General features: G+C 39.6%; 1 protein-coding gene across 5 annotated transcripts in view; it reads right to left on the bottom strand.

Annotated features, from left to right (window-relative positions):
* The window catches only part of GTF2I (general transcription factor IIi), a 71,685-nt gene that overhangs the window by 45,112 nt on the left and 1,049 nt on the right, over nt 1-25,524 (bottom strand). For 4 of the 5 annotated variants that reach the window (XM_039507800.1, XM_039507798.1, XM_039507799.1 and 1 more), the window contains exons 2-8: nt 11,054-11,157; nt 9,204-9,342; nt 4,132-4,266; nt 3,234-3,417; nt 2,986-3,014; nt 1,036-1,087; nt 199-242 (exon numbers count right to left, since the gene is read on the bottom strand). In XM_039507800.1, coding sequence (XP_039363734.1) covers nt 199-242; nt 1,036-1,087; nt 2,986-3,014; nt 3,234-3,417; nt 4,132-4,266; nt 9,204-9,342; nt 11,054-11,152 — 682 coding nt within the window. In that variant the 5' untranslated portion in view covers nt 11,153-11,157. Of the gene's footprint in view, nt 1-198; nt 243-1,035; nt 1,088-2,985; nt 3,015-3,233; nt 3,418-4,131; nt 4,267-9,203; nt 9,343-11,053; nt 11,158-23,561; nt 23,672-25,524 lie in introns of all 5 variants that reach the window. The other variant, XM_039507797.1, reaches the window with a different exon arrangement.

Genomic DNA, 25,524 nt, shown 5'->3' with positions numbered 1-25,524 from the left:
CTATAGTACTTAGTCATTAGTAGGCTATAGTTTGGTTAAATGAAGAAAGGAGTTTGTTAATATATTTATTGATTGCAGTCAATTGCTGCTATTCTAGGCATTTCTGTTTGCACTGTCTACCGCTATCTAAATGCAACCACTTGAAATTAAGGCTGCTTGCTCAGAATGTTTTGCAAAGTATAAAACAAAGTTACATACCAGAATCCTCATTTGGTTCTGTTTTTACTTGAACCGGAGGGCCACTAAAGGAAAAAACCCACAAAATTAAAAAAAGAAGAATCTACAACATGCTTATGGAAGTTTCTGAAGTGCTTGTATTATGTAATAATAACTTGGAAGTGATATAAAGAAGTTAAGAGAAAAAATTCACAGTGCCATGTAGTAGCTATTCTGGAGTATCTTATGTGGCTTTCAATATCATTCATTCCCTAACCAGCTTCTTTAAGACATATTTAGTATTACAGAACTGCACTATTTTTAGTAAGATGTGTATTTAGAAGCATATAATTCCACAAAAATTTGCATTTTGCAACATACATTTTACATTCATAAATTTCCAACTTGTTCCGCACACTGACAAATGGTAAAATTGCATGACATTTAATAGAAGAGACAGGGGGAAGGATTAAGCTTGATGCACATACTTGTGACATACTGCTGCATGCAAGAAGCTCATTACTAAATGATAACATATGAATTATGTTATCATTATATATCACTCAGGTAGGCTGAAGTGAAACTGATATCCATTGAGTTCTGAAGAACTTATACACACAGCCAAGAGTAAGAGGTAGTTTGACAACATGCCATTTTTGATCTTAGGTAAGCAAAGCTTATTCAGACAGAAAAAAAAAGTTTCAAGTTACATGACATATAAAAATACATACTAGACACTGAAAACCATAAAAGTGTATAAAGTGTTCTAATTTTTTCTCTCTCTTTTTTAAAGGTGCTGTATTCATCAGACAGGAAAAAAAAGCCCACAACAGTTACATATATGTATCTATATTTTCAATAGGAAAAAAGACATTTTACCTTCCACTTGGTGGTGTAACTGTGCGTGTAGAATCTGTAACAGTCACATGAGCTGAAAATGAAGATACAATCTACAGTTTTCTTATACGTCATTTACATTATATACAAGTTTAAAATGCCACAAAGATAAATTAATACTGTTTTGCTAACCAGGATTTAATTTGAGTTTCACAAATAGCTACAGAAAGTTGTATAAGAAAGATTTGTTGTTGTTACTGTTTATAGCAGGGGTGGGCAAACTTTTTGGCCTGAGGGCCACATCTGGGTATGGAAATTGTATGGCTAATGAAATTGGTGTTGGGGTGCAGGAGGGGGTGCGGGCTCTGGCTGGGGATGCGGGCTCTGGGGTGGGGAAGAAATGAGGAATTCAGGGTGTGGGAGGGAGGCGCCAGGCTAGGACAAGGAGAAATGAGGGCTTCGGTGGGAGGTGCGAGCTCTGGAGTGGGGCTGAGGGACTGGAATCGAGGGGTTCAGAGGGCAGGAGGGGGATCAGGGCTGGGGCAGGGTCTCAGGGGTGCAGGCTCTGGGTCGTGCTTACCTCAAGCAGCTCCTGGAAGCAGCGGCATGTCCCCCCTGTGGCTCCTACGTGGAGGCGCAGCTAGGCGGCTCTGCACACTGCCCTGTCCGCAGGCGCCGCCCCACTGGGAGCTGCGAGGTTGGTGCTTGGGGTGGGGGCAGCACACGGAGCCCCCTGGCTGCCCCTATATGTAGGAGCTGGAGAGGGGACATGCCGCCGACTCCGGGAGCCACGGTAAACGCACGTGGAGCGGCCCCAGACCCCGCTCCCCAGCAGGAGCTCGAGGGCCGGATTAAATTGGCTGGAGGACCAGATGTGGCCCGCGGGCCGTAGTTTGCCCACTCCTAAAAAGCAACACTAATACAATATTACTTCAGAATATCTTTTATTAAATGTAAACATTTTATCTATCCCCATCATCATCGGTACTGGAAGTCATAACAACAAAGCTAAATTGATGCTGTGTCTTAACATTGCCAAAACAGACTGGATAGTTTAATAATCTTGCTACCCTGTTTCTATATTGCGGTTAGGTGCATAAATATTATTGGAATAGGAATTATGGACATTTCTACATAGTTCTTAAGCATACTGAAACCTACTTTTTACCTTAGCATCATTTTGTTCATTAATAGAATCTTTGCCATTTCTATTACATCAAGATCTAAAGGTGTGTCTATACTGCCGTGCAAATCAGACTCGCTTTGTGTGTAGGAGGACATTGTTTTCAAAAAGTGAAATTTATCCCTAATGGAGAACCTAAGCAATGACCTCCAGGATGGAAGCCCTGTGGTAGCCTTTCACAGTGGGGAGCAGCAAACACGGGGCTCTGTATTGGCTGTAAATAGGCTGGCATGAAATTCTTGTTCCTGACAAGTCAGCTGTTGCTTAAAGAAGTCCCTTCTCCAACACATGCGAACACACTTGCATTGATTCTTGGAACTGGCATACTCCACTATGTCCATAAAATACATTTCTACAGATGACACATGGGCCTCCAATAAGCAATCAGAGAGTTGTGGTCTAACTTAAGCACTGGGAGAGAGGAACTCATGAGTGTTAATCCCTGTTCTGACAGTGACTCTCTATGGAGTTTTAGGCAAGTCACTTGGCCTTTCTGTGGATCAGTTTTCCCTTCTCTATAATGGGGATAATACTTGATTCACGGTAAGACAATACTGTAGGAGGATTGAACACATTAGAATGAATTCTCTCCCCAGTCAGTGGTTCTCGGTAGAAGGCACAAAGGTTATGAAACCATTCTGTTTTCCAAGTGAATAAGTCAAACCACAATCTAGGCATTTCTGCCAAATAGAATATTTATAATAGATGTATTTATAGTTGCCCTAACTCCACAAAGAATTGAAGATAAAAATATATATTCTAATTATAAATTTTCATGTTTTGTTTACTGCAAACAACTTGATACTTACCTACGTGTTTCTTTGGCTCTAGGAAAGGCCTGCATTAACACAAAGAAAGAAAAATCTCTTACCTAAAAAGTAATACCATTACCCATTTGGTAGTATGACATTTAAATACAAGCACTGATTTTTTTCATATAACAGACAGTATGTGTGCATAATTTTTAAAAATTGTACAATTTAAGGTACCCACAGAAAAATATCAATTAGCTGTTCAGATTTAAATGGACAAACCAATAAAAGGGAGAGAATGTAACCTTTTGATCACAAATGAGATCCCCGATTTGTTTTCCAAAATCCATTTCAGTGTTGTCACATCATAATTGGCTGGATGTTTAAATGCAAGTCCTTCAGGAAGGCCCTGCACTACCACTGCAGACTGGTCCCTTTGAATCTTGTCATATGGTACAGGGACTACCGTTGACTTCCCTAAAGCTTTACCTGTAAAATAAAATAAATTGTTGGGAAATAAAAAATAGGTAAGATTAAATACAACAAGCTAGGCTTTCATATTTTTTCCTTCCTTCTTCTAAGTCGTAAGTTTCTCCCCATGTCTCTGAACCATGTTCTTTCCTGTTGTACATTCCCACCCTATGGTCTGCTATTTCTGTTACCATTCTTCTCAAGGGGGATTGCAGCATGAGGTTTCCTTCAAAGCCACTTGCTAATTGACCAAAGAAGATCTTCACTGAATAACATGATGCAATGTCTCCTTAGCTAAAAGATGGAAACTGCAATACTTCCTCTTCCTCTGGAAAGGAACATGCTTCCCACACAACACTCCAAGACCTTGATTGCTTGGGGGGCAGGGTAAGACAGGATTCAGACATGGATCAGAAATCCAGGAATTAAGCACAAGTTGCATAGTTGACAGTGCAGAGAATTACCATTAGGTTACACATTTCATTCTTGCTTAAAAGAAAGCTGCTCCATGGAACATTCAGAATGTTCATGTGCAGTGAAACACATAAGACAGCAAACTCTTTGGAGTCTAAATACACTTTAGAACTACTGAAAAGTTAAGCTCCTTACCTCAGCAGTACTCTAGATTGAAGGCAGAAACTATAAGCCACTCTCCATCCTACTTTAATGATGGTTTAGCTATCCCAGGAAGAGTGTTATTTTAGATTTTTTAAAATTAGTTTAAGCGCTTACCATAACAAAAGCAGAAGAAATCCTCTACAGACTTTCGGAGAGCTTCCATTTCTACAATATCCACTGTCAACCTGTTTACAAGTGACGTAGTCTTTGTTTTCTGCAGTTCAGCTGCCTTTTCCTCTTCAGACACACCTGCAAATTATTTTGTAACAATCAGAACACAAATCCCAATCCCAAATCCCTTAACAACTCATCTGTTGCCCCTCTGGAAGTAAGCTGTTAATACTACACAGAACAAGAACAGTACACATCCCTTAAAAGCAAATCTGTTCCTATGTTGATAACAGGTGGGCTATAGGTGTTTATGCCAGCATTATTATACTGTATTCATAAAGGTCATAGATATTAGAGCAAACTGCAAAGATGAACTAAGAGACATCTAAGCTGGTTGTTTTTTTGAATAAGAGAGGTCAAGAACACGGAGGAACAGTTTAATAGAAAGGCAGTGCAATACTATCACGTAAAAAGACTCTGAAGCAGTCATGAGGGAAGTTAAAATGCCTATATCTGAGGAGCCTGTCAGCTGTCAGGTTTTACTTCTGACGTCTTATTCAGTAGTTACATTAAACCTTGTTCTATTTATGTTGTATAATGCTTAACTGATTCTTTCTGAAGGAAGGGATATGCTCTCTCAGTACAACTGCTTGTATGCAGGGCAGCTCTTTCATCTTTTCAAAAGACTTGTTAAATTAAGCATGTGTCTGCTATTGCTGAATGGGAGGGAGTACTGTCAAGCTGTTAGTGCATGGAACTGAAAATAACCAGCTCTAAACTGTATTCATTGTCCTATTCTCTGAGCAAAAACAAAATAAAAAATACCATCCACCACCCACATGAGGAGTGATGGATGTCAACTCCCTCAACTATATACGATGGATGGGAGAGAGCTGCATTTCAGATTGCAGCTTTGTGTTCTAATGACATCATTCATGTATTCCAAACATTTACTGAGATCCTTCAGCAAAAAGGAAGAAATTAAAATTTAGTCTTTCTAATGTTTGAAAGAAAAAAATGCACATGTACACGTGCACATGCAAGGGGGAAAAACTGCTGAAGTTGTCCTTACCCGTCATGATGTAGCAGTAGCAACAGAGCTCTGAAAATTAAAATTTTTACTGAAACTGTTGCTAGCATAGTTATCATCAAAATACCACAATGCCTACACGAAGTTGGGCATCAAGAATAGGCTGTGGGTCTAAGTTCCCTCTAAACTGCATGGCTGCGCAGCTGCCTATTAAGCCCCGCGCAAGGGCTCAGGGCTGCGGCAGGGAGAGAGGCGTCTCTCCAAGACCCAGACCTGCTGCGGCGGGGAACAGCGCCTCTCCCCGCTGGCCCCCGCATGGACCTGCCCTGGACATGCTGCAGCCAGGGGACAGGCGCCCCTGTACCGGCCCCAGCACAGAACTGCCGTGGCCGGGAAAGAGGCGCATCTCCCCCCAGCTCAGGTGCTGCTGTGGGGATAGAGAGCTGAGTGTGGGAGGGAAGGAATGTGCCTCACATAACAAAATTCATTCTGCACATGAATGGGAAAAATTAGAGGGAACACTGCTATGGATTGATCAGGAATAGGTGATGTTTATTTAATAAAAATCTACAAGTAATCTACATAAAATTCTACATACTTAACTATACATACCTCCTCTACCCTTCAAATCACATACATCTGACGAAGTGGGTATTCACCCACGAAAGCTCATGCTCCAATACGTCTGTTAGTCTATAAGGTGCCACAGGACTCTTTGCTGCTTTTACAGATCCAGACTAACACGGCTACCCCTCTGATACTTGCCTTCTTCATGTCTTTGAAAATCTCCAAAGGGCACTGGAGTGTCCAGCTCCCACTCAAGGTATGGGAGTTGAACACTTATATCACCTGGGACAGTTTCTTTCTGTGTAGAGACAATACCAAGCACATTCTAGGTGCTACTACAAATACTACAAAAGGGGGCTAATACTTGCCTACCTCAGTGAAGTTCTGTGGGGATTAAATTAATGACTGTTTCTAATGTGTGCTCCTAGATTATTGGCTCAAAAGGTACTATAGAAGTTCAAAGTATTGTTATCTGCACCACTGATTTTTTTCAGATGAAAAACTATTCTATGGAAAAAGAAACAGTAACTTAATTGTTAAGTGTCAATAGCGTGCTTAGCACTTTATTACAAAAATCAAGATCAAAACAAACCCCAGAAGATTACATTGTCCGTGCCTCATTAAGCTTATAATCTAAATAGGGATAATGCAAATATAAACTTCCCTTGTCAACCAAATGAAGATATCATTGTTGTGTGATTTCATTAGAGTGTTTAATAGCACTTTGCAGTTACTTGAGACAAGCAATGGTAGGCTTAACAAAAGACAATCAACTATGAAGAGAGGTGTCTGCATTATACTTATTGTAGAAATCAATTATTGCAATGGATTGTCTCATGACAAAAAAAAAAAAAAAAGATGAAGGGCTAGCACTGATTAGCCAGAAATGTGTACCCAAGTTGATAGCAGGCACTGAACCTCAGTTATAATTTTTTAGGTTGCTTTACTGGGTATACTAGAATGGAAGAGTTCGGAGCTAGTATAAGAACAAAAGGTGACTATGAAAATAAAGTATCAGAGGGGTAGCCGTGTTAGTCTGGATCTGTAAAAGCAGCAAAGAGTTTTATTTATGAAAATAAAGTTTTAGATTCCAGAAAAGGCATTGTTTTTCTGATCAATCAAAAGTACGTGAATAGCCCCACCTACAGGTCAAAACCTGGAAGTATTGTAATTACTCTAGAAGCCTATAGTTTAGCACCAAGCACATGCAATATTTACAGTTTAATTCTGGTCCGTCAGTTTTAATCTAAGACTTCTATGGTAGGGGTCCACAGACCACAGGTTGAATTTCCAAAGGGGAGAGCACCTCCATTCGAAATTCTTTAGGGGTCCGCAAACAAAAAATGGTTGAAAAACACAGAACTATGTACAGATCACAGCACAATAGGGCCTTAAAGTGCTACTATACTACACACAAAAATGGTAGCTTCATGTTACCACAGGAAGTGGATAGGAATAGAAAGCCAGTGGAGAGTTAATCCTCCTTGTGGCCTTGCTGCAACAGACAGTGCCCATACTTGAGCAGGAAGTTTTATTCATAGAATTACGTGACTTAACCAACACAAGGAGCAATAATACTCTTTCATTCCACCTTCAGAACAGGAAGGTACAAGCTGCAGCAGCCATTATCACTCAAAAGTGGAAAATTGAGATAATTAAAGAAGGATAGTCATTATGATAAAAGTCATACATAATCAAACTCATTTGCCATCAAGTGTTTACCATACTTATTCTTAGTGTTTGCCATTTACTAGAGCTATGTGTGTTTAAATAAGGACTTGGTTCAGTAACACTACATTTACCATTTGATTCTTCAATGAAGTTATAATGCTGTATTTTGAACAGTAACTTCACTGCAGATCAAGCAGAATAATTACTTCTATAGTGGCTGAATGTGTATATAATTCTGTATGACAGTTAAACAATTGAGAGTCCTGCCCTGAATAAAGAATGGGCGCTGAGAATGAGCTCTGATTTAGAATTTTAAACAGCAACGAAAATACTGTTCAAGTATGTCCACTGTTTCTGTGATGGACTAAAACAGTCTGTTTGCAGTGTTGGTCTCAGGATATGAGACACAAGGTAGGAGAGGGAAATATGTCTATCAATCAAGCAATATTTAACAATCGAAGGAGACAGGGTGAAGAATGATTTTTAGTTTTTAACAAAAACTCCACTTAGCCAGGCAAAACTACATTCCTCAATGACCAATATGTAAAGCCAAGCAGAAACCATTTTTCTTCATGGGCAGACTGATCGTTGAAATACAGGCTCCAAGACAGGTCATTAAGCTTTTTGAAAGACAGTCTGGCAAATTCTATGAGGCCCATCTCTTAGGCCTTGTCTACACACAAAAATTGTGCCATTTAGCTAGACCAGTATAGTTTAGAAACAGATATACACCTCTACCCCGACAGAACGCTGTCCTCGGGAGCCAAAATTTTTTTTACCGCGTTATAGGTGAAACTGCGTTATATCGAACTTGCTTTGATCCGCCAGAGTGGCAGCCCCGCCCCCCTAGAGCACTGCTTTACTGCATTATATCTGAATTTCTGTTATATTGGCTTGCGTTATATCGAGGTAGAGGTGTAGTTAAAGCAGGACAACCCCCAAGCATGGATGGTCTCATACCAGTATAAATATGCTTCTATCAGCATAGCTTAATGCTGTGCAATATAATTATAGCGTTACAAAAAGCTGTAGGCAAATCCTAAAGTTTTATTACCTTTGTCAAAAGCTTCATGTATCCTTAGAGAAGATATGAAGTCATCTGAAGAATTAAAGGACTGTCTTTCATAGCTGGAAGTAGTTGACTACCTGAGGGTACGTCTGCACTACCCACCCGATAGTGATCGATCTATCAGGGATCGATCTATCAGGGATCGATTTTAGACATGATAAATCGATCCCTGATCGCTCTGTTGTCAACTCCGGAACTCCACCGTGGCGAGAGGCGGAAGCGGAGTCGATGGGGGAGCGGCAGCGGTCGACTCGCCGCTGTCCTCACAGCCAGGTAAATCGACCTAAGATACGCCGACTTCAGCTACACTATTCGCGTAGCTGACGTTGCGTATCTTAGGTCGACATCCCCCGCTCCTCCCCCCAGTGTAGACCTAGCCTAGGAGTGCCTGCTACACTAAGAAAAAAGATGCTTTTTAAAAACTGTTAGCAAACATGATATAAAACACCACTTTGCACCTTCAGTGTAGACAGAGTTTAACACATTTAAAGTAACATTAGCTAGTCTTGTAACATTACCTTTTGGTTGAGGTAAAAATAGCACTGTGAACTAAACAGTGGATGTTGAATATCATGTTTGTGTAAAAAAAAAAAAAAAAGACGACGTTCTTAAACACTGATCTACATACTATCATTCTGTCAATTATGGCAAGACCACGGCATTGCAACACTTGTTAGGTACAGAGTTCAGTGTACTATAATGTATAATTAAGTATTTGTGAAATACTTGGAAACTTACAGTATTTAACAAAATCCTTCTGAAAATCTTTCCTTGTATTGACAAAAGCTCTCCCCCTCTCAGTTCCAACTACAAACACATCTGTTTCGTACACAGCAATACAGGCGACTTCTGCCTTGGACTTCGCAAGCTCTTTACACTATAAAAGAAAAAACAGAGTGGCTTTGAACTACAATAGTTAAAAGTACAGTTTATGCAATTTTACATGAAATCATGCAGAAAACAATTTATTTTCCAGTGCTGCCATAGTATAGCTCTCAAAGCTGCTGCAAATAACACAATGCTATCCATTAGCAATAGCTAATTTGTACTTCTACAGTGCCTTTCATCTAAGGATCTAAAAGCACTTTAGAAGTATTAGTGAAGTTAAGTGTTTTATCTACACACATTGTACCAACAGAACTAAATCTGCTCAGAAACAGATGGTATGTCTACAGTACAAGCACTACTGCAGCTATGCTGCTGTAGAGTAAGCACTACAGTGACAGAAGGGGATTTTCCATCACTGTAGTAAATCCACCCCGCTTAAGAGGCAGAGGCTAGGTTGAAGGAAGAATTCTGTCTACAGTTGGCGTTTAGTCAATCTAAACGCATCATACAGGGTGTAAAATTTTCACAACTCTGAGCAATGTAGTTAGGTTGACCTAAGTTTTGGGACAGATCAGGCCCGAGTTAAACCAGTACATCCTTGTTTGTGTAAACATTCAAATTGATTTAGCCTTATAATGATTTAGCTGAGTTAAGAGTGTTCGTGCAAAGGGGATACACCAACTTAACTAAATCTCTCTCTCTAAACCCATTTAGTCAAGTCTGTACAAATTCTGTATGTAGACAAGGCCTTACCCTCAGAACACTCCTGTGAGGATAAATATTATCTATTCCATTTTAAACATGAGGAAACCAAATCAGAGAGATGAATAGATTTACTCAAAGTCACAAGAAGGACCCCCAATTCCCAGTCCCATGCCTTAGCCACAGGATTATCCTCATGATGGGAAGCAGGAGAAGCATTCCTGTTCAATATCTTCAAACTCAACAGTTCTGTGGTGTTTCTACTATTGTCTTAAGTTAAACCTGTAAGACAAAGGGTACGTCTTCACTACCCGCCGGATCGGCGGGTAGCAATCGATTTCTCAGAGTTCGATATATCACGTCTCATCTAGACGCGATATATCGAACCCCGAACGCGCTCCCGTCGACTCCGGAACTCCACCGGAGCGAGTGGCGGTAGCGGAGTCGACGGGGCAGCCGCGGACGTCGATCCCGCGCCGTGAGGACGGGTAAGTAATTCGAGCTAAGGTACTTCGACTTCTGCTACGCTATTCACGTAGCTGAAGTTGCGTACCTTAGATCGACCCCCCACCCCCTAGTGTAGACCAGGCCTAAGGTCATGTCCATACTTGGCTTTCAGCTACTGGTACAACTACACCAGTGCAATTCCCTAGAGTAGGCAAGGAATGCACTAGTCTAGCATAGCATAATTATCCTTGCAGTGGCTTAACCCAGTTGGAAACTACAAATTGCCCTCAACTGTCGTCTGAAATCCCAGCCTAATAGCGCAATCTCTCCGTTCAGATCATATCTCCACTATAGTCAAAAGTCATGGTTATTATTAGCATGGTTTGCTTGAGTAGAGACTGAACTGAGGTTTTTTTTCCTTGAAAAATATGCTATCAACTCACTCTTTAGTATTCTACAGTTCTACTCTTCTATTATAGAGCAGTCTACATCAAGGTAAAGCATAAAAGCTGTAAGTGAAACTGGCATGCAACAATTTTCAAGAAAATGTTGTAATTTTGTATGTTAGAGTGGCATAATTCTAACATACTGAAGCAACTAGCCACACTAACCATTGACTCAAGTGCTGACATGAGGAATGTAACCACCATTCTGCTTTCAGAGGAGTCCTCATCATGGACTGACAATGCTGGCGTTGCTGCTTGGGCCATTATCCCTGTAAAGGAAAAAATAAAACTGTTACAGACCTTGGTGCTACACAACAATGGAAGAACACTAAATCCTTTGTTACATGGTGGAAACTAAAGGTTTTTTTTTTTGTTGTTTTTTTTTTTTAAAGGTAGAGATTAATTTTGGACCCCTCCCAAAAAAAGGAAAAAAACCTCCATGATCTCTGTTTACATTTCCCCTAATTCCAAAGACATTTTGTAAGAATTAGATTTTTAAATTAACTAGTAAGATGACATCCTGACTAGAACACAGACTGTAAGTATCTAGAATAACAATGTGAGTTACCCAAAGAATTTTGTGTTGCATTTTTTGTTTGATTTTGTTCTAAAGCATCCTCGATAACCTGAGTATCTGGATTAATACTTATATGGATAAACTAGATAGGATACACTTAAAACATGGACATCATCCCTACCCTTTAAAGTTCTAGGGTTTATTGTTTGAAAAAAAATCTTCCCGGTAATAAACTGCATATCCTAAGACATTAACTCAGTCTAGCAGAAAAGTGTCTTCAGGCATACCAATAGTAGCAGCAAAGAGTTGGACATTTTTATTTGTATACCATTCAGCTACCTGTGGATGTCAACTTCAAGGCCTAGTTGGACCTATTTGGGTACCAACAGACTTTTATATTTTATAAACTGAAATATAATAGAAACTAAATTTAAAAAACGGCCAGCCCCTCCCCCCCCCCCCAAAAAGGTTTAATGCCTTTTATAAACATTATGATTTATAGATAGCTTGAGCTTATTCTTTAAAGTAACCATTAGAAATATTAGGACTTGTCTATTCTGTTTTCGCTGGAAAGATCTCTGGATGATGGGAGAACACGTGGTATGATCGCATCATGAGAATGAAACCTGAGCAACTGATAAAGAGAAGGGATTTTTTTTTGCTGGACTGTTGCGACTTGTTTTATTTATACCTATTTAACTCAAACTCTTGCCAAACACTTGGGAGAAGAGCACTTTCTTAAACAGTAAACCATCTTGTGCAAGTCTCCGTTAAGCACAATAGAATCAAGAAAAGCTCAGGATAATTAAGGCATTCTGGAAAAGTGCATTCTATGATCTTGCTCCTTTTCTATAACTTGGGCAGACATTTTGGCTCAAGTTTTTCAAGGGTCTCATGCAGTACTTAATTTGTAACAAGAGAGGTGCTGAGGCTCAAGCAATAAGGTGCAAGGACTCAAACAACTTTATTTTCATAACTGACAGCAAGCCCAGAGGTGCAGGGGCTATGAACTGCCATGCCTAGAGGTGTGCCCTGGCACAAATTAAGCACAAATCAGGATGGTGAATGCATATGAATATCCATTTCGTGTGCACCAAATATACACTTTTGAAAATTTGGGCGGTTAGTCCCTTCTACAAAGGGACTTACCCAATACACTGACTAGATTAAATGCGACTGGGGGTTCTCTCTGTCCCTTCATCCTTAGTAGCCGTGCCTTTCAATTTCAACTGAATGTAGCACTCTCTCTCTTTAAAAAAAAAAAAAAAAGTGTTGCACTATACTGTACATATCACCTGCAAGTAGACTACTACGGAGGTTCAAAAGTCTGGCAAATGAAACCTAGATATTCAGTAGTTACCTTAGCAACATCAAGTTTCTTAAACTCTATAGTAACACAGTACACGTAAATCAAGCAAATTACTGTTTTAAGTCTTGTCCATTTAACAACCACACTTTTAAGTCATGTTTGAGACAGTCCCTTCTCCAGACACACATGCTTGCAAGGTTCAAATATGGTGATTTAACAAATGTGTTTGGTAGCTTAAAAATACAATGTATTGCAGCTAATGCTATCTTAAAAACAGCCTAAACGCTGTAAATCGGAATCTCTGTGTCCCTCACTTATTCCTTGATAAAGCCAGAGTGCCCTCTAGCTCCTGCTTTACTGTGCTAATGTTGGCCTGAATGTACTTGCCTAGGCTATTTTAAAAATACTGACATCACAATTTAAGCAAGTCCATCTGTATACACAGAGCCTGAATGATTTCTTAAGCTAAAGGTGAAGGTGAAGTATAGTCTACACTTGAACTGGATACCTCCACAACACTGCCAGGGGCTGAAGCTAATTATGTCAGTCATTCAGTAAGTTTACTCTTCCATTTGGTTCAGTAGTAAACATTAACCCCAGAAAGATAGTAAAAGAGCTATGCTGCTCTCCTCATTAAAAAGTCACATAGCACCAGCCCAGGATATTTATACCCGATTAATCCAGTTTGGAAACTGGATTAAATACATTCTGATTCATAGAGTTTAAGGTCAGAAAGAACCACTAGATCATCTAATCTAACCTCCTGTATATCACAGGCCAGAGGTTCACCCAGTTACCCCTGTAAAACTTGTGTTTTATTTAAATGTATTATCTAGAGTTGTATACAGATGGAATAACATTCATTTCCCTAACATTTTCAATTACACACATCACAATATAGTGTATTAATGTAAAATCAGTTGTTCCCCCCTTCCTCTACAAAAAGGGTGGATAAAAAATGATGATTTTTTTTTAAAAAGGGATTTTATAATTTTATTTTATTTTTTAAAATAAACCCATTTAAAATGAAATCTGAATTTAATAACAAATATGTTAAGGCCTTATGTTATAATCTCTTAAAACATTTTCAATAAAAAATATGCTGAATCAATGAGCCGCTATCAAAAACTCTGCATTAAAGGCTGCTTTTCTATATAAAGAAAAAAATAAAAGGAAAAATGTCTAACTTTTGAGGTCAAGCTTTATAAATATGACAATCAATTGTACTGTATTAAGGGCTTGATCCTGTAGGGGACTCAAGTTGTGCCACTGGGTGAAAGACTAGCAAAATCAGAAATATGGCCTCTGACTCCAGGAGATACCATCATGTATCTCATAAGAATCATCCACTGAGCCCACTTGAGTGGTTTTTTTTTTTTTTTTTTAAATAGAATATCAGAGTGGGAAGGGATCTCAGGAGGTATCTAGTCCAACCCCCTGCTCAAAGCAAGACCAATCCCCAGACAGAGTTTTGCCCCAGATCCCTAAATAGCCCTGTCAAGGATTGAACTCACAACCCTGGGTTTAGCAGGCCAATGCTCAAACCACTGAGCTATCCCTCCCCTCATCACTCTTATTTTAAAACTTTTCCTTACCTAAGCTCTGATTGGCTCAGTTCTCAATTTAAAGAAAGTCAGTAGCTATGCACATGGAACCACAGTTTATGGAACTGCTAAATGAGCTTTTGACAGCAGTATCCTCTTCTGCAGGCACGGACAGAAAGAATCTTTTCTTCATTTGAACTAATTCATTCAAAAATAAGAGAAACTGATGCAGATTTAGACAAGATTTCCTGCTTTTACTTCTCTTCCAATCTATGAATAAAAGTGAGGAGGGGGAAGATGAGATCTACTAGTTTTAAAAGTTAGGACAAGTAAGTAATTTAGAAGACTCTCTCATTTTTAAGAGACATGGGTGAGTAAGAACTTAAACTCCAGTCACTCTGACTAAGGCATATTTGAAAATTTCTCAGGCTGACCAGAAATAATCAGAGAAACAAGGCGGGTGTCGTAATATCTTTTATTGGACCATCTTCTGTTGGTGAGAGAGACAAGCTTTCGAGCTTATACAGAGCTCTTCTTCAGGTTGAGAAAACTAACTCAAAGTGTTAAATGATCAGCTTATTTCACTGTCTATAGATAACCCCCTTGTTTAACAAATAATTTAGTTCTAAATGTGAAATGTTTTGATAAGAGAAGTTTATGTATTCAAAACATTTAAGGTTTTAATAAAAATAAATGTTATGTGCTGTTTTCGGTTTAATTAGATTAGTTACCAACCTAATGCAACTTAATTAACTTTTTGTTCATGATTTGTGTTATCTAATATATGTTCACCACTTTCTAACATTAAAATTGTACAATTAATAAGAATCTGAAAGTATTAAGCTATGTAATTGCTTAAAAAATATGTATACAATTAAGTGTTCCCCATTAGGTAGCAAAAAGATGTACCAGATCTACTGTAATGTCTCTATTTAGATGTAAATCAACATGTTTCAATGGTTATATACACCTATGAGAATGCACTTTTCTTTACAAAATAACTGAAGTATAAATGGAAAAGTTGATTAAAATCAATTATTTAAAAAATCAAAGCTTTGCACTTGGTGATTTAGAATCGATCCACCTTGACACAAGCAGCCACACACCTGGAAAATTTCTTTTACATTTCATATTTTCCTCTAAATTTTGCAGTTTCCCCCCTGCATCTCTGCCAGTCTATAGTATAGGGGCATAGTATTCATTATTAGGCATAGCACCATTGAGCTCAATAGGTCTGCACCTGACCACAAGATTAGTCCCTTAAATGGTGAAGGTCAACAGAATCTCCTGAGATTAACACTCAGTGCAAGCTTATTCAAAATCTGTGTGGTACTTTGAACATGTGCCAATGTACTAGTCAAAAAAGTTACACTGAATCAGATCGTTAGCTATTACTATGGCCCTACCAAATTCACGGCCATGAAAACTCATCAAGGACAGTGAAATCTGGTCTTGTGTGCTTTTACCTTATACTATACAGATTTCACAGGGGAGACCAGCATTTCTCAAATTGGGGGTCCTGAAGATTTTTTTTGTTTTTTTTGGGGGGGGTCAGAAGATTTTTTTTGTTTGTTTTTTGGGGCGGGGGGGGGGTGTCATGGTATTGCCACCCTTCCTTCTGCACTGACTTCAGAGCCAGGTAGCTGGAGAACAGCAGCTGTCGGCTGGGTACCCAGCTCTGAGAAAGCACCCTGCCAGCAGCAGCGCAGAAGCAAGGGTGGAAATGCCATAACCATGCACACAGCCAGCAGCTGTCGCTTTCCAGTAGGGATGTAAAAGGTTAAATGGTAAGCATTAGGCCAACCTCTACCATTAAACCCGCAGCCCCACACCTGGCCGGACCAGCCCCAGGCCCGCAGCCCTGTGCCTGGAGCAACCCCAGACCCAGCCACCCCACAGCAGCCAGCCAGAGCAACCTCAGTTAACAGTTCACCAATTAAACAATATAATTTTAATCGTTTAACCGGTTAACTTTTTAAACTGCTATTTACAGCCCTACTCCCTACCTACATCTCCAGCTGCTCAGCTCTGAAGGCAGCTCCACCACCAGCAGCAGTGCAGAAGTTAAGGTAGCAGTAACGTGACACTCCCACACACACACACACACACACAACACTCCTTTTTGGGTCAGAACCCCTACAATTACAACATGTGAAATTTCAAATTTAAATAGCTGAAATCACAAAATTTAGAATTTTTAAAATCCTATGACTGTGAAATTGACCAAAATGGACCATGAATTTGGTAGGTAGTAGCTGTCACAAGTAGATTTCCATAACACCGCTAATGATATATTTATTTGTAAGTCTTCGACAATCCTATTGCTGGGAAAGGGCCTTCAAAGAGGACAGTAGCATTTAGTATTATTTATCATCTGTAAATCCTTTAAACTGACTGTCCGAAAAGACGTTTTCATCTAATAAGTGAAGACCTGTAACATTAAATAAGCTATTACACAAAGCAACAGTGATGGGGCACCAGGGGTAGGGTCTGGCCATCCTCAGCTGGAGAGAGGGTCACCAGGACACGAAACAAATGACCAAAATGGGAGCACAGGAATAAGAAAAAAAAATGCATCAGTTAACTGGGACCTAGATATAGCTCATTCAGCACGTTTCTGGCTTACTTCCACTTCTGAGAGCAAAGAAATAGAAATGCTTGTGGCAAGTGAAAGCCAAACCACAAGAGAAAGTTACTGTGTGTCTTACTTATTCTTACAGAAGAGTGCACATGCCAATCCCTGCAGCCCACGGGTGTTAACTATCCTCCCCGACAGTTACTGATGGACACAAAAAAGCAAGAGAAACAACATTCTGGCATGAGTAGGAAGAACTACACTTTTTAAAGAGTTTTGTTTGTACAGAGCATATGCTGTTTGGGGAGAAAAGGAAGGAAGACAATTAAATTTCCCTTTATGAATAGCACAGCAAGATAGGCAAATAAATTTTACACCTAGCCTGCCATAACCCAAGAGAAATTAAAGTGGAGGTTACAGGAATCTGTTTCACAAAAACCATGTACGACCTGTAGACCAAATTTTTACCTCCCAGTTAAAATGACCAGGACCAGACACAAAACAGGAAGGAGAAGGCTCAGTGAAATTAACATCTGGCATTTCTCATGTCTGATTTCTATACTGAACATTGGATTGCTCCACATACACACAAACATATGGCACAGGTATTCACAACTTTAATCTGAGAGTAGCTTTCTTGATAAGTGCTCTCTTACCATTCCAATATGACACCATTATATGCTCAGTAACAGTGAACCACTAAACACAGCAGCTGGGACATTTGCTGTCGCCATTTCAAACCAACTCCCACTGCAGGGATTTAACTCTCAGCAGTAGAATCAACAAGAACAGCACTGTTTTTTACATTTTTAAAGTGGCTTATCCAAACCCATCAGGAGAATATTGCTACTTAAAAACCAAGTCCTAATGAAACTAATGAAATATAATTCACATAATTATGCCACTCAGAAGCATAGGATCTCTCTCTTCAGAATCCAAGGCACTCTTTTATTTCCTTAATTTTAGTGTGCATAGGTTGACACTTCCATTTTCCCCCTACAGCAGAGGCAAGAAAAAGCTTACTAATCAAGGGCCAGATATTGAGAAGTACAGAGTAACCACAATACCCATTAACTTTAGAGGAGCTACAGGTGATTAGCACCTAAGTTACTATCACTGATGTTTAGAGACTTGTAGCTTAGAAAACATGGCTCAAAAATCATTACATTAACCTACCAACTATTAATAAGGAGTCTGTTGCACATACACAATGGCCTGCCCAGGAAAACATTTAAAAACAACAACAACAAAAAAAAAGTTTCTCTTTAGCTAGGTGCTTAAATGGTCCTCTTCCCAGTACCACTGCAGTGCCTAAAAAACGATTTCTAACCAGGGTGGATGAATCATAACTTTGTTAAAATAATCTTTAAAAATATTCAACACTAGCAACTAGTTTCAACAAGAGAGTCTTTTGGAAAGCATTTTTAACTACGCTACGACACATCCACACCAATCAGTGTAATCACATTTTCAGAAACTTTTTTCAAACTTGCTTTTAACAGTTTTCAAACACAAGGAGATGCTGGTGTAAATAGACCAATGAGTTACAGATATAATGAAATTCCAAAAGGCATGTATATACTAGGGCTGTCAAGCAATTAAAAAAATTAATCGCGATTAATCACGTGATTAATCACACTGTTAAACAACAGAATAACATTTATTTAAATATTTTGGATGTTTTCTACATTTTCAAATATATTGATTTCAATTACAAAAACTGTACAGTGCTCACTTCATATTTACTTTGATTATAAATATTTGCACTGTAAAAATGAGAAAAAGTATATTTCAATTCACTTCATACAAGTACTGTAGTGCAATCTCTTTATCATGAAAGTTGAACTTACAAATGTAGAATTATGTACAAAAATAACTGCATTCAAAAAATAACTGAGATTAATCAACAGCCCTAGCATATACTTTACTACTTTTTTTATATAACTGACTAGTATATGTTTGGGCTTTAATAGCATCTTAATTACTCTATCTGTGCATATATTTAAGTCTGTCTTAATAGTCAAGTAAGATTGAGACTTGGAGTAAATTCACTTAGTTTTCTAAGTATGCATACAGATCTAAAGCAGTAAAAATATATTAATGAATGTTAAATCAAGTAAACTAAGTAAATTATTAATCAGAGTCCCCACCATTTGATAATTTCAGTCTTTACTAGTGTAATCGCATTTACTTAATAAACATGATTGTTTGCGTTAAGTAATTATTACTTTGGTTCTCTGTGTCAACACTAACACCCAATGTCTGAAGTAATTTATTTTGAACTCCACTCCTGTTTATCTCATTATAGCAAAACTGGTTCTGGCATTTTTTCCATAGCGACAAATTGTCTTCTCAGCTAATACAGCTCACCCTTGGTTTCTGTGTCACATTGTACTGTGTCACAGGAACCTAATCTATTGTTTCCATCAAAAAAAAAAAAACCACCTACAGAGAGCTGTTCTTCAGGTGCTCACATAAAGGCCTACCCACACTACAACCCAAAACACATTTTTGAAACCATTTGTAACAACCATTTGTTCCACTTACAGCAAACATGGTTGAGCTATAGCCCCCCAAGCAGTTTTTTCCCCACCCCCACACTATCCTATGCTAACCAAGCCTGTATGCCCATGCCACACCAAACTGCCTAAACATGTATCAGTGCATACTAGGAAAATCAGGGCAGCTATCCCATACTGCTTTTCTCTTGGAACCTGTAGAAGCAGCAAAGAATCCTGTGGCACCTTATAGACTAACAGATGTTTTGCAGCATGAGCTTTCGTGGGTGAATACCCACTTCTTCCTTCTTGGAACCTGATGACCCTTCACTATTTCTTTCCTTATTCTCCCTGGCCTCAGGATTTTGCATACTACTGACTGCTTTTGCAACCAAGAAAATCAAAACACTGCTCTTCCTGGAGCCCATTAGTTTTGTTCCTGCAGATATCCCTTCTACCCTGATACAGAGCTTGATGCTTACACAGGACAGAAAGAAAAAAATCCCAAGTCTTATGCTGCATTACTACTAGAGAAGGCAAATTAAGTATTTTGATTTGCTCAAAAAATGGACTCTTTGCTTAAGTCAAATTTGAGTTAATGATAGTATCAGTCACCCTGCTATGTTAATATATATTTCAGTACAATACTTTCAGATTATCTGGTTGAGTCATAGCAAGTATACCACAAATTAAATCAACAGGAAAAAGCGGGGTGATGTGAAGAGTATTTTTAAATGGACAGCAATTACCAATTTCACTTCAAAGTTTATACAACAGGTAGCTATGAAATACTGGGAGAGACTGTGATGTCAAACTGTGAGAAAAAAATTTAAGTGGATTGTGTACCTGTCAGAATTCCCAAAATGAATTATCAGCCAAGTATGTCTCTGCTTTCCTTCCCACCCAACTTCCCAAGGACTGCTCCTTATTGCAAGTTCCACAAGGTGCAGTTAACACTCATGCACTATAGTGTCCCAACAAGAAAATTCATTTTACCCAATGTGAAGAGACTTCTATATACATTTATAATTAAAATTATTTTTTACTAAAGGGTAAACAATCCCTTCAGTACATAGACAGGCAGTTGACATACACGTACAGGGAAAAAGCGTCACATAGGACTTCACCCAGACTAACCCTACTGTATTAATCTAACAAACCTGATCTGCTTCGAAAGATTAATTTCAATCTATTGAACATAAATTGTTATACTTTAAAAATACACAATGAACAACTCCCCAAAGACTCTGGTTACTCTGGTTACATCAGTTCAAATGTTGTTACCTCAATGGAGAGTTCTCAGTCTTCTTAAAACTAAAGAAAACAAATTTTCTACCGTTATTAATATGTAGCCATCAAGGCCAGTGGGATAAACTTTTATTTCATCCTTTTGTTTTGATTGATGGATTCATGTTTTCTCCTGCTATGTATTCTATGCTTTGGAGGTTTTAAGTCAATGTAACCCAATATGGTGCCTGACTAAGAAGAAAGGAACCGAAAGACACTCTAAAAAATAACATGTACATGCACGCAATCACAAGTGCACAAAAAAATAGATAGCTTACTTTAATTTAGCCACCTAGTGTAGAATTTAGAATTTTTTAAAAGTCTGTAGCCTTTTTTGTAAAAAAGCCACACGTCTCATCAGCGAGAGGCTTTGATAGTAAGGCCTTGGCTACACCTGCAAATTTGCAGCGCTGCAGCAGGGTGTGAAAACACACCCTCTCCAGCGCTGCAAATTGCGGCGCTGCAAAGCGCCAGTGTGGTCAAAGCCCCAGCGCTGGGAGCGCGGCTCCCAGCGCTGTACGTTATTCCCCACAGGGAGGTGGAGTACGGACAGCGCTGGGAGAGCTCTCTCCCAGCGCTGGCGCTTTGACTACACTTAGCGCTTCAAAGCGCTGCCGCGGCAGCGCTTTGAAGTACAAGTGTAGCCAAAGCCTTTGAAAAAAACTGAAAAAAAACAAAAGGAAATGTCTAAAACGTGTTGAAGACTGAACATATTAATGAAGAGTCTGTGACCCAAGAACCTCTCAATGCCAACTGGCAAAGAGGAGCAGAGGTGTGTACATTCTAATTCACCAGAGAGCGTAAAATATACGTACAAATACTATGTAAGAAGTGCTATACGTACAGACTTTAAGAATATATTTTCAGTGTGTAGTTACTGGTCACCAGATAAGGTGAAAAACATGTTTTCTGACAGACAAAAGATGTTTATTCGTCTATCTGTTCACATGTATATTGAGTATTGTCTCATTCACAATAGGCTTCTTATCACCAGTCTGTGTTGAAAGCAAATGAAATATTGTATGGACTTCAGAAAAAAAAATGTAACAGGAAGAGAAAGATTTGCTTAACTATGGGGGAAGGGGCACAGAGAAGACACCCAGGCATCCTTCACTGAGGAAGTAGAAAAAGACAATGAGCTTGTTTCATGAAAAAAGTCTAAGCTAGCCTTGGTTGATAACACCAAAAAGAACTTTGGGAGAGAGAAAACTTCTTTTGACAGGTTAACCTGTTAGCTTAGTCTATAAAAATGTGTGTTATGATTTTGTTTCATAGGTAATCATTTGTTTCCAATAGTCTTACTCACTATTACTAGAATCTTGAATCTTTGACAATACACTTATTCTTGTTTTTGCTATAAATATATCCAAGTGCTGTGGTGTTATGCAAGGTGGTGGACCTTGCTGAAACTTACACAATAATGTGTTTTGTTCCTTCGGGAACACTGAGCCTGGTAATTCTGTGAATATTCAGTGAATAAGGGTCTAGGACACTGGACTAGGAAATGCTCTAAGGACTTGGCGGTTGGTGTGTGCCTATCACAGCCTGTACAGAAAGAGCAAGGCCTGTGGGGGCCTGGAAGATAGGATTTTGCTGTTGGAGGCTGTCGGTTTGAGGGAGCTGATCTGCAGCAGAGACAAGACTGCTTCATATGCTAAGGGCAGGTGGTGGTAAGGTGCCTCACAATCCTGGGTACTCTTGGGGAGCATCACAGAGTCCTAAAAAGAGGGGGTCACTTGTAATAATATTAAGTTAAAGAGACAAGGTGGGTAAGGTAATGTATTTTATTGGACAAACTTCTGTTGGTGAGACAGAAACTTTTGAGCTTACACAGAGCTCTTCTTCAGGTCTGGGCTTGTCTATCTCACCAACAGAATCTGGTCCAATAAAAGATATTTCCTCACCCGCCTTGTCTTTCTAATAACCTAGGACCAACACAGCTACACCTACACTGTATGTAAGATTAAATTAACACATTCAGATAGAAACATGTAGTTGATGGTCTCTCAAAGATACTATATTGAGAGCCCTTCCTCCCTACTGACTACCTCACAAGCTGTCTCTTTATACTAGGTCATGGCTGCTTAAAACAGCACTTTTGATCAGTTCTTAGAATTGATCTTTCAGGGCTGAAAATAGAGCTCTTTTTGCATAATGCCCTTACTTGGAACCTCCTCACTTTGGCAGATTATCGGAACAGGTTTGGTGATCTGCAGGGTTCTTCAAATTATTTCTATTTAGTCTGCTGCTTGGTTTATTGCTTTGTGCAGGAGTGAGAAAGACATTTTGACTATTCAGATTTTTAAAAACAGTGAAAGCATTTTTGCTGCCCATTGTGTGTAGCATCATGTAGTTTCTGATGTTATTTTTGGTGACAGCGCTTAGATGCAACGGGATAAAGACTTTCATGAATATTTAGCCAAACAAACCCACATAGCCCCTCCCACCAGGGGAATGAGACATTTCCCCCTCCCCACCAGGCAATAGCAACAGGGGGAGAGCTATGGCACTGCCCTGCCAATGTGCCTCAATCTTAACCTATGGCAAGATTTCAGTCTTCATGGCCTAGACGGTTCTTTGCCGCTCCACTTTGACTGTCAACATTCCAATGGTGCTAAAAGTGCCATTGTAGATGATGGTTTGAGTGAGATGAACGTACATCCGCTGAGAAATGGACTGAAGCCTTTATGCTGCAGTAAATTCTGTGCTGGCAGATACCCTCTGAAAATCAATCAGATTCTGCATGGACTGACTCTTGCACCTACACAGCCTAAGTCAAGTGAATGTGGGGTCACTTGCAGAAACACTGGAGGATTGGGGCCCAAAACCTCAAATTTATTTCATGTAGGTTACCATTATATGGGCAACCTGGGATGGATGTGAGCCAGCAATCAAGGGTTGAAAAAGATTAAAAATTTAAGAGAGAAATTTAAAAGCACGCACATAAACCAGGGTTTGATTCTCAGTCATTTTTCACCCACAAGTCCAATATTATCATTTTTTCCTTCATTCTGCCCCCACGTCAGTGTCATTTGCACCATTTCAGTCAAAAACTAAGAAGAGAGAAACAATATATGAAATTATGCAAAGTAATTGTGCCAGTTATGGCTAAGACATTTACGTTAACAGCATAAATATAATAATTTCATAGGTTAGGTTAAAAAACCTCAAACGCATCAGTGTGAACTGCTGCCCTTCCTTCGGGTTAATGAAGATTTTGCAGATACAGACACACCAGTCTTCTTATGCTGGCAAAGCCCCCTAGTGGAGACGCAGCATGTACCAGCAAAAGGACAGGTTTCAGAGTAGCAGCCGTGTTAGTCTGTATCCGCAAAAAGAACAGGAATTATTTTGCTGGCACTGTATAGCTAGCTGAACAACCTTCCTAAAGGACATCCGCTGTACCAGTATAAACTGCATCTGCACTGGGAGGGGAAGAGAGGGAGAGGAAGGAGTGTGGGGTTGCCGGCATAGCTATGTTATTTAGGGGCATGTTTTTTCCCACGTGCCTAACCAACATAGCTATGCCAGCAAAACTTTCTAGAATAGACCCAGTAGGAGAACACTTCAATCTCCCTGGACATTCTATAACAGATTTAGAAGTAGCTATACTTGAACAAAAAAACCTTCAGAAACAGCAGAACTAAAATTCGTTTGCAAAATTAACACCATTAATTTGGGCTTGAATAGGGACTGGGAGTGGCTGGCTCCTTACAAAAGCAGCTTTGCCTCTCCTGAAATTGACACCTCCTCATCTATTATTGGGAGTGGATCACATCCACCCTGATCGAATTGGCCCTGTCAACACTGGTTCGCCACTTGTGAGGTAACTCCCTTCTCTTCACGTGTCATTATATAATGCCTGCATCTGTAATCTTCACTCCATGCATCTGAAGTGAGGTTTTTTACCCACGAAAGCTCCTGCCCAAATAAATCTGTTAGTCTTTAAGGTGCCACTGGACTCCTCCTCGTTTTTGTGGATACAGCCTAACACGGCTACGCCCTGATTCTAGAGTACACCTGGCTCTCTGTGTGTGGGACAGACACAGCTCAAGGAGAGAGACAGGAAAAGAGACAGAAAGACTGAAGAGAGCAGATGACACACACAGACCCTAGAGAAACTGGAAAGAGGCAGCTTGGGACTGGGAGCAAAGAAACTACCTCCTCTCATTTTTGGTTCCTCCTGTGTTTGGAGAAATAGGACTTCACACATTCTATGTACATAAATAACATGGCATCAAAGGTACCACCAGACTCTTTCATCAGTTCCTCCTGTTGGTGGAAACTCCCCACAGACCCTCAAACCTTGACTAACTACTCAGGTCAAAAGGACTAACAATATTTTAAAATTCAATCTGAAATGATATTATTCTTCTTACTGATAATGCCATGAATTGCATATTCCCCAGTGCTGCATATTCAAACTCAGTGACTGCTGCTATTTCACAGGCAGAAAAGGAGAGAAAGCTTTTGGTGAAAGTTTATGTTTTTTTTACAAAATTCCAAATCCCAGAGAAAACAACTCTGTGACCTATTTTAGGCCTGCATTACCAAGGGCAAGAAACAACAACTGTTTTCTTCCCAACCCTCCTCAAAGTAGACTGCCCCAGGAGGTGCTGAGCCTCATTTTCTGTATCTCACCCGTCCCGCATACACAAAGAGAGAGGGGTGTAAATCACGGAACTTGAGCACTTGTGCTCAACCAAGAGGTGTAAACTCCTAGCTTCCCATTTTCCACTTCCAGCATGATGCTAAACCCCTAAACTTCTACTTCTGGACCTCACCAGACTCCCATCGACCAGCCAACTCCTAAAGGTTTATTAGCATACTCACCCTGATGCCCTCGCAAGAAGCAGCTGCCTGCCCTGGCCTCCTCTCTTATGCTCATTCCCTACCAGCATGCTCC

The sequence above is a fragment of the Mauremys reevesii genome, linkage group 20 (genome assembly GCF_016161935.1).
Source record: "Mauremys reevesii isolate NIE-2019 linkage group 20, ASM1616193v1, whole genome shotgun sequence".
In the NCBI taxonomy this organism is placed as follows: Eukaryota; Metazoa; Chordata; order Testudines; family Geoemydidae; genus Mauremys; species Mauremys reevesii.
This window is presented reverse-complemented; position numbering and strand designations above follow the sequence as displayed.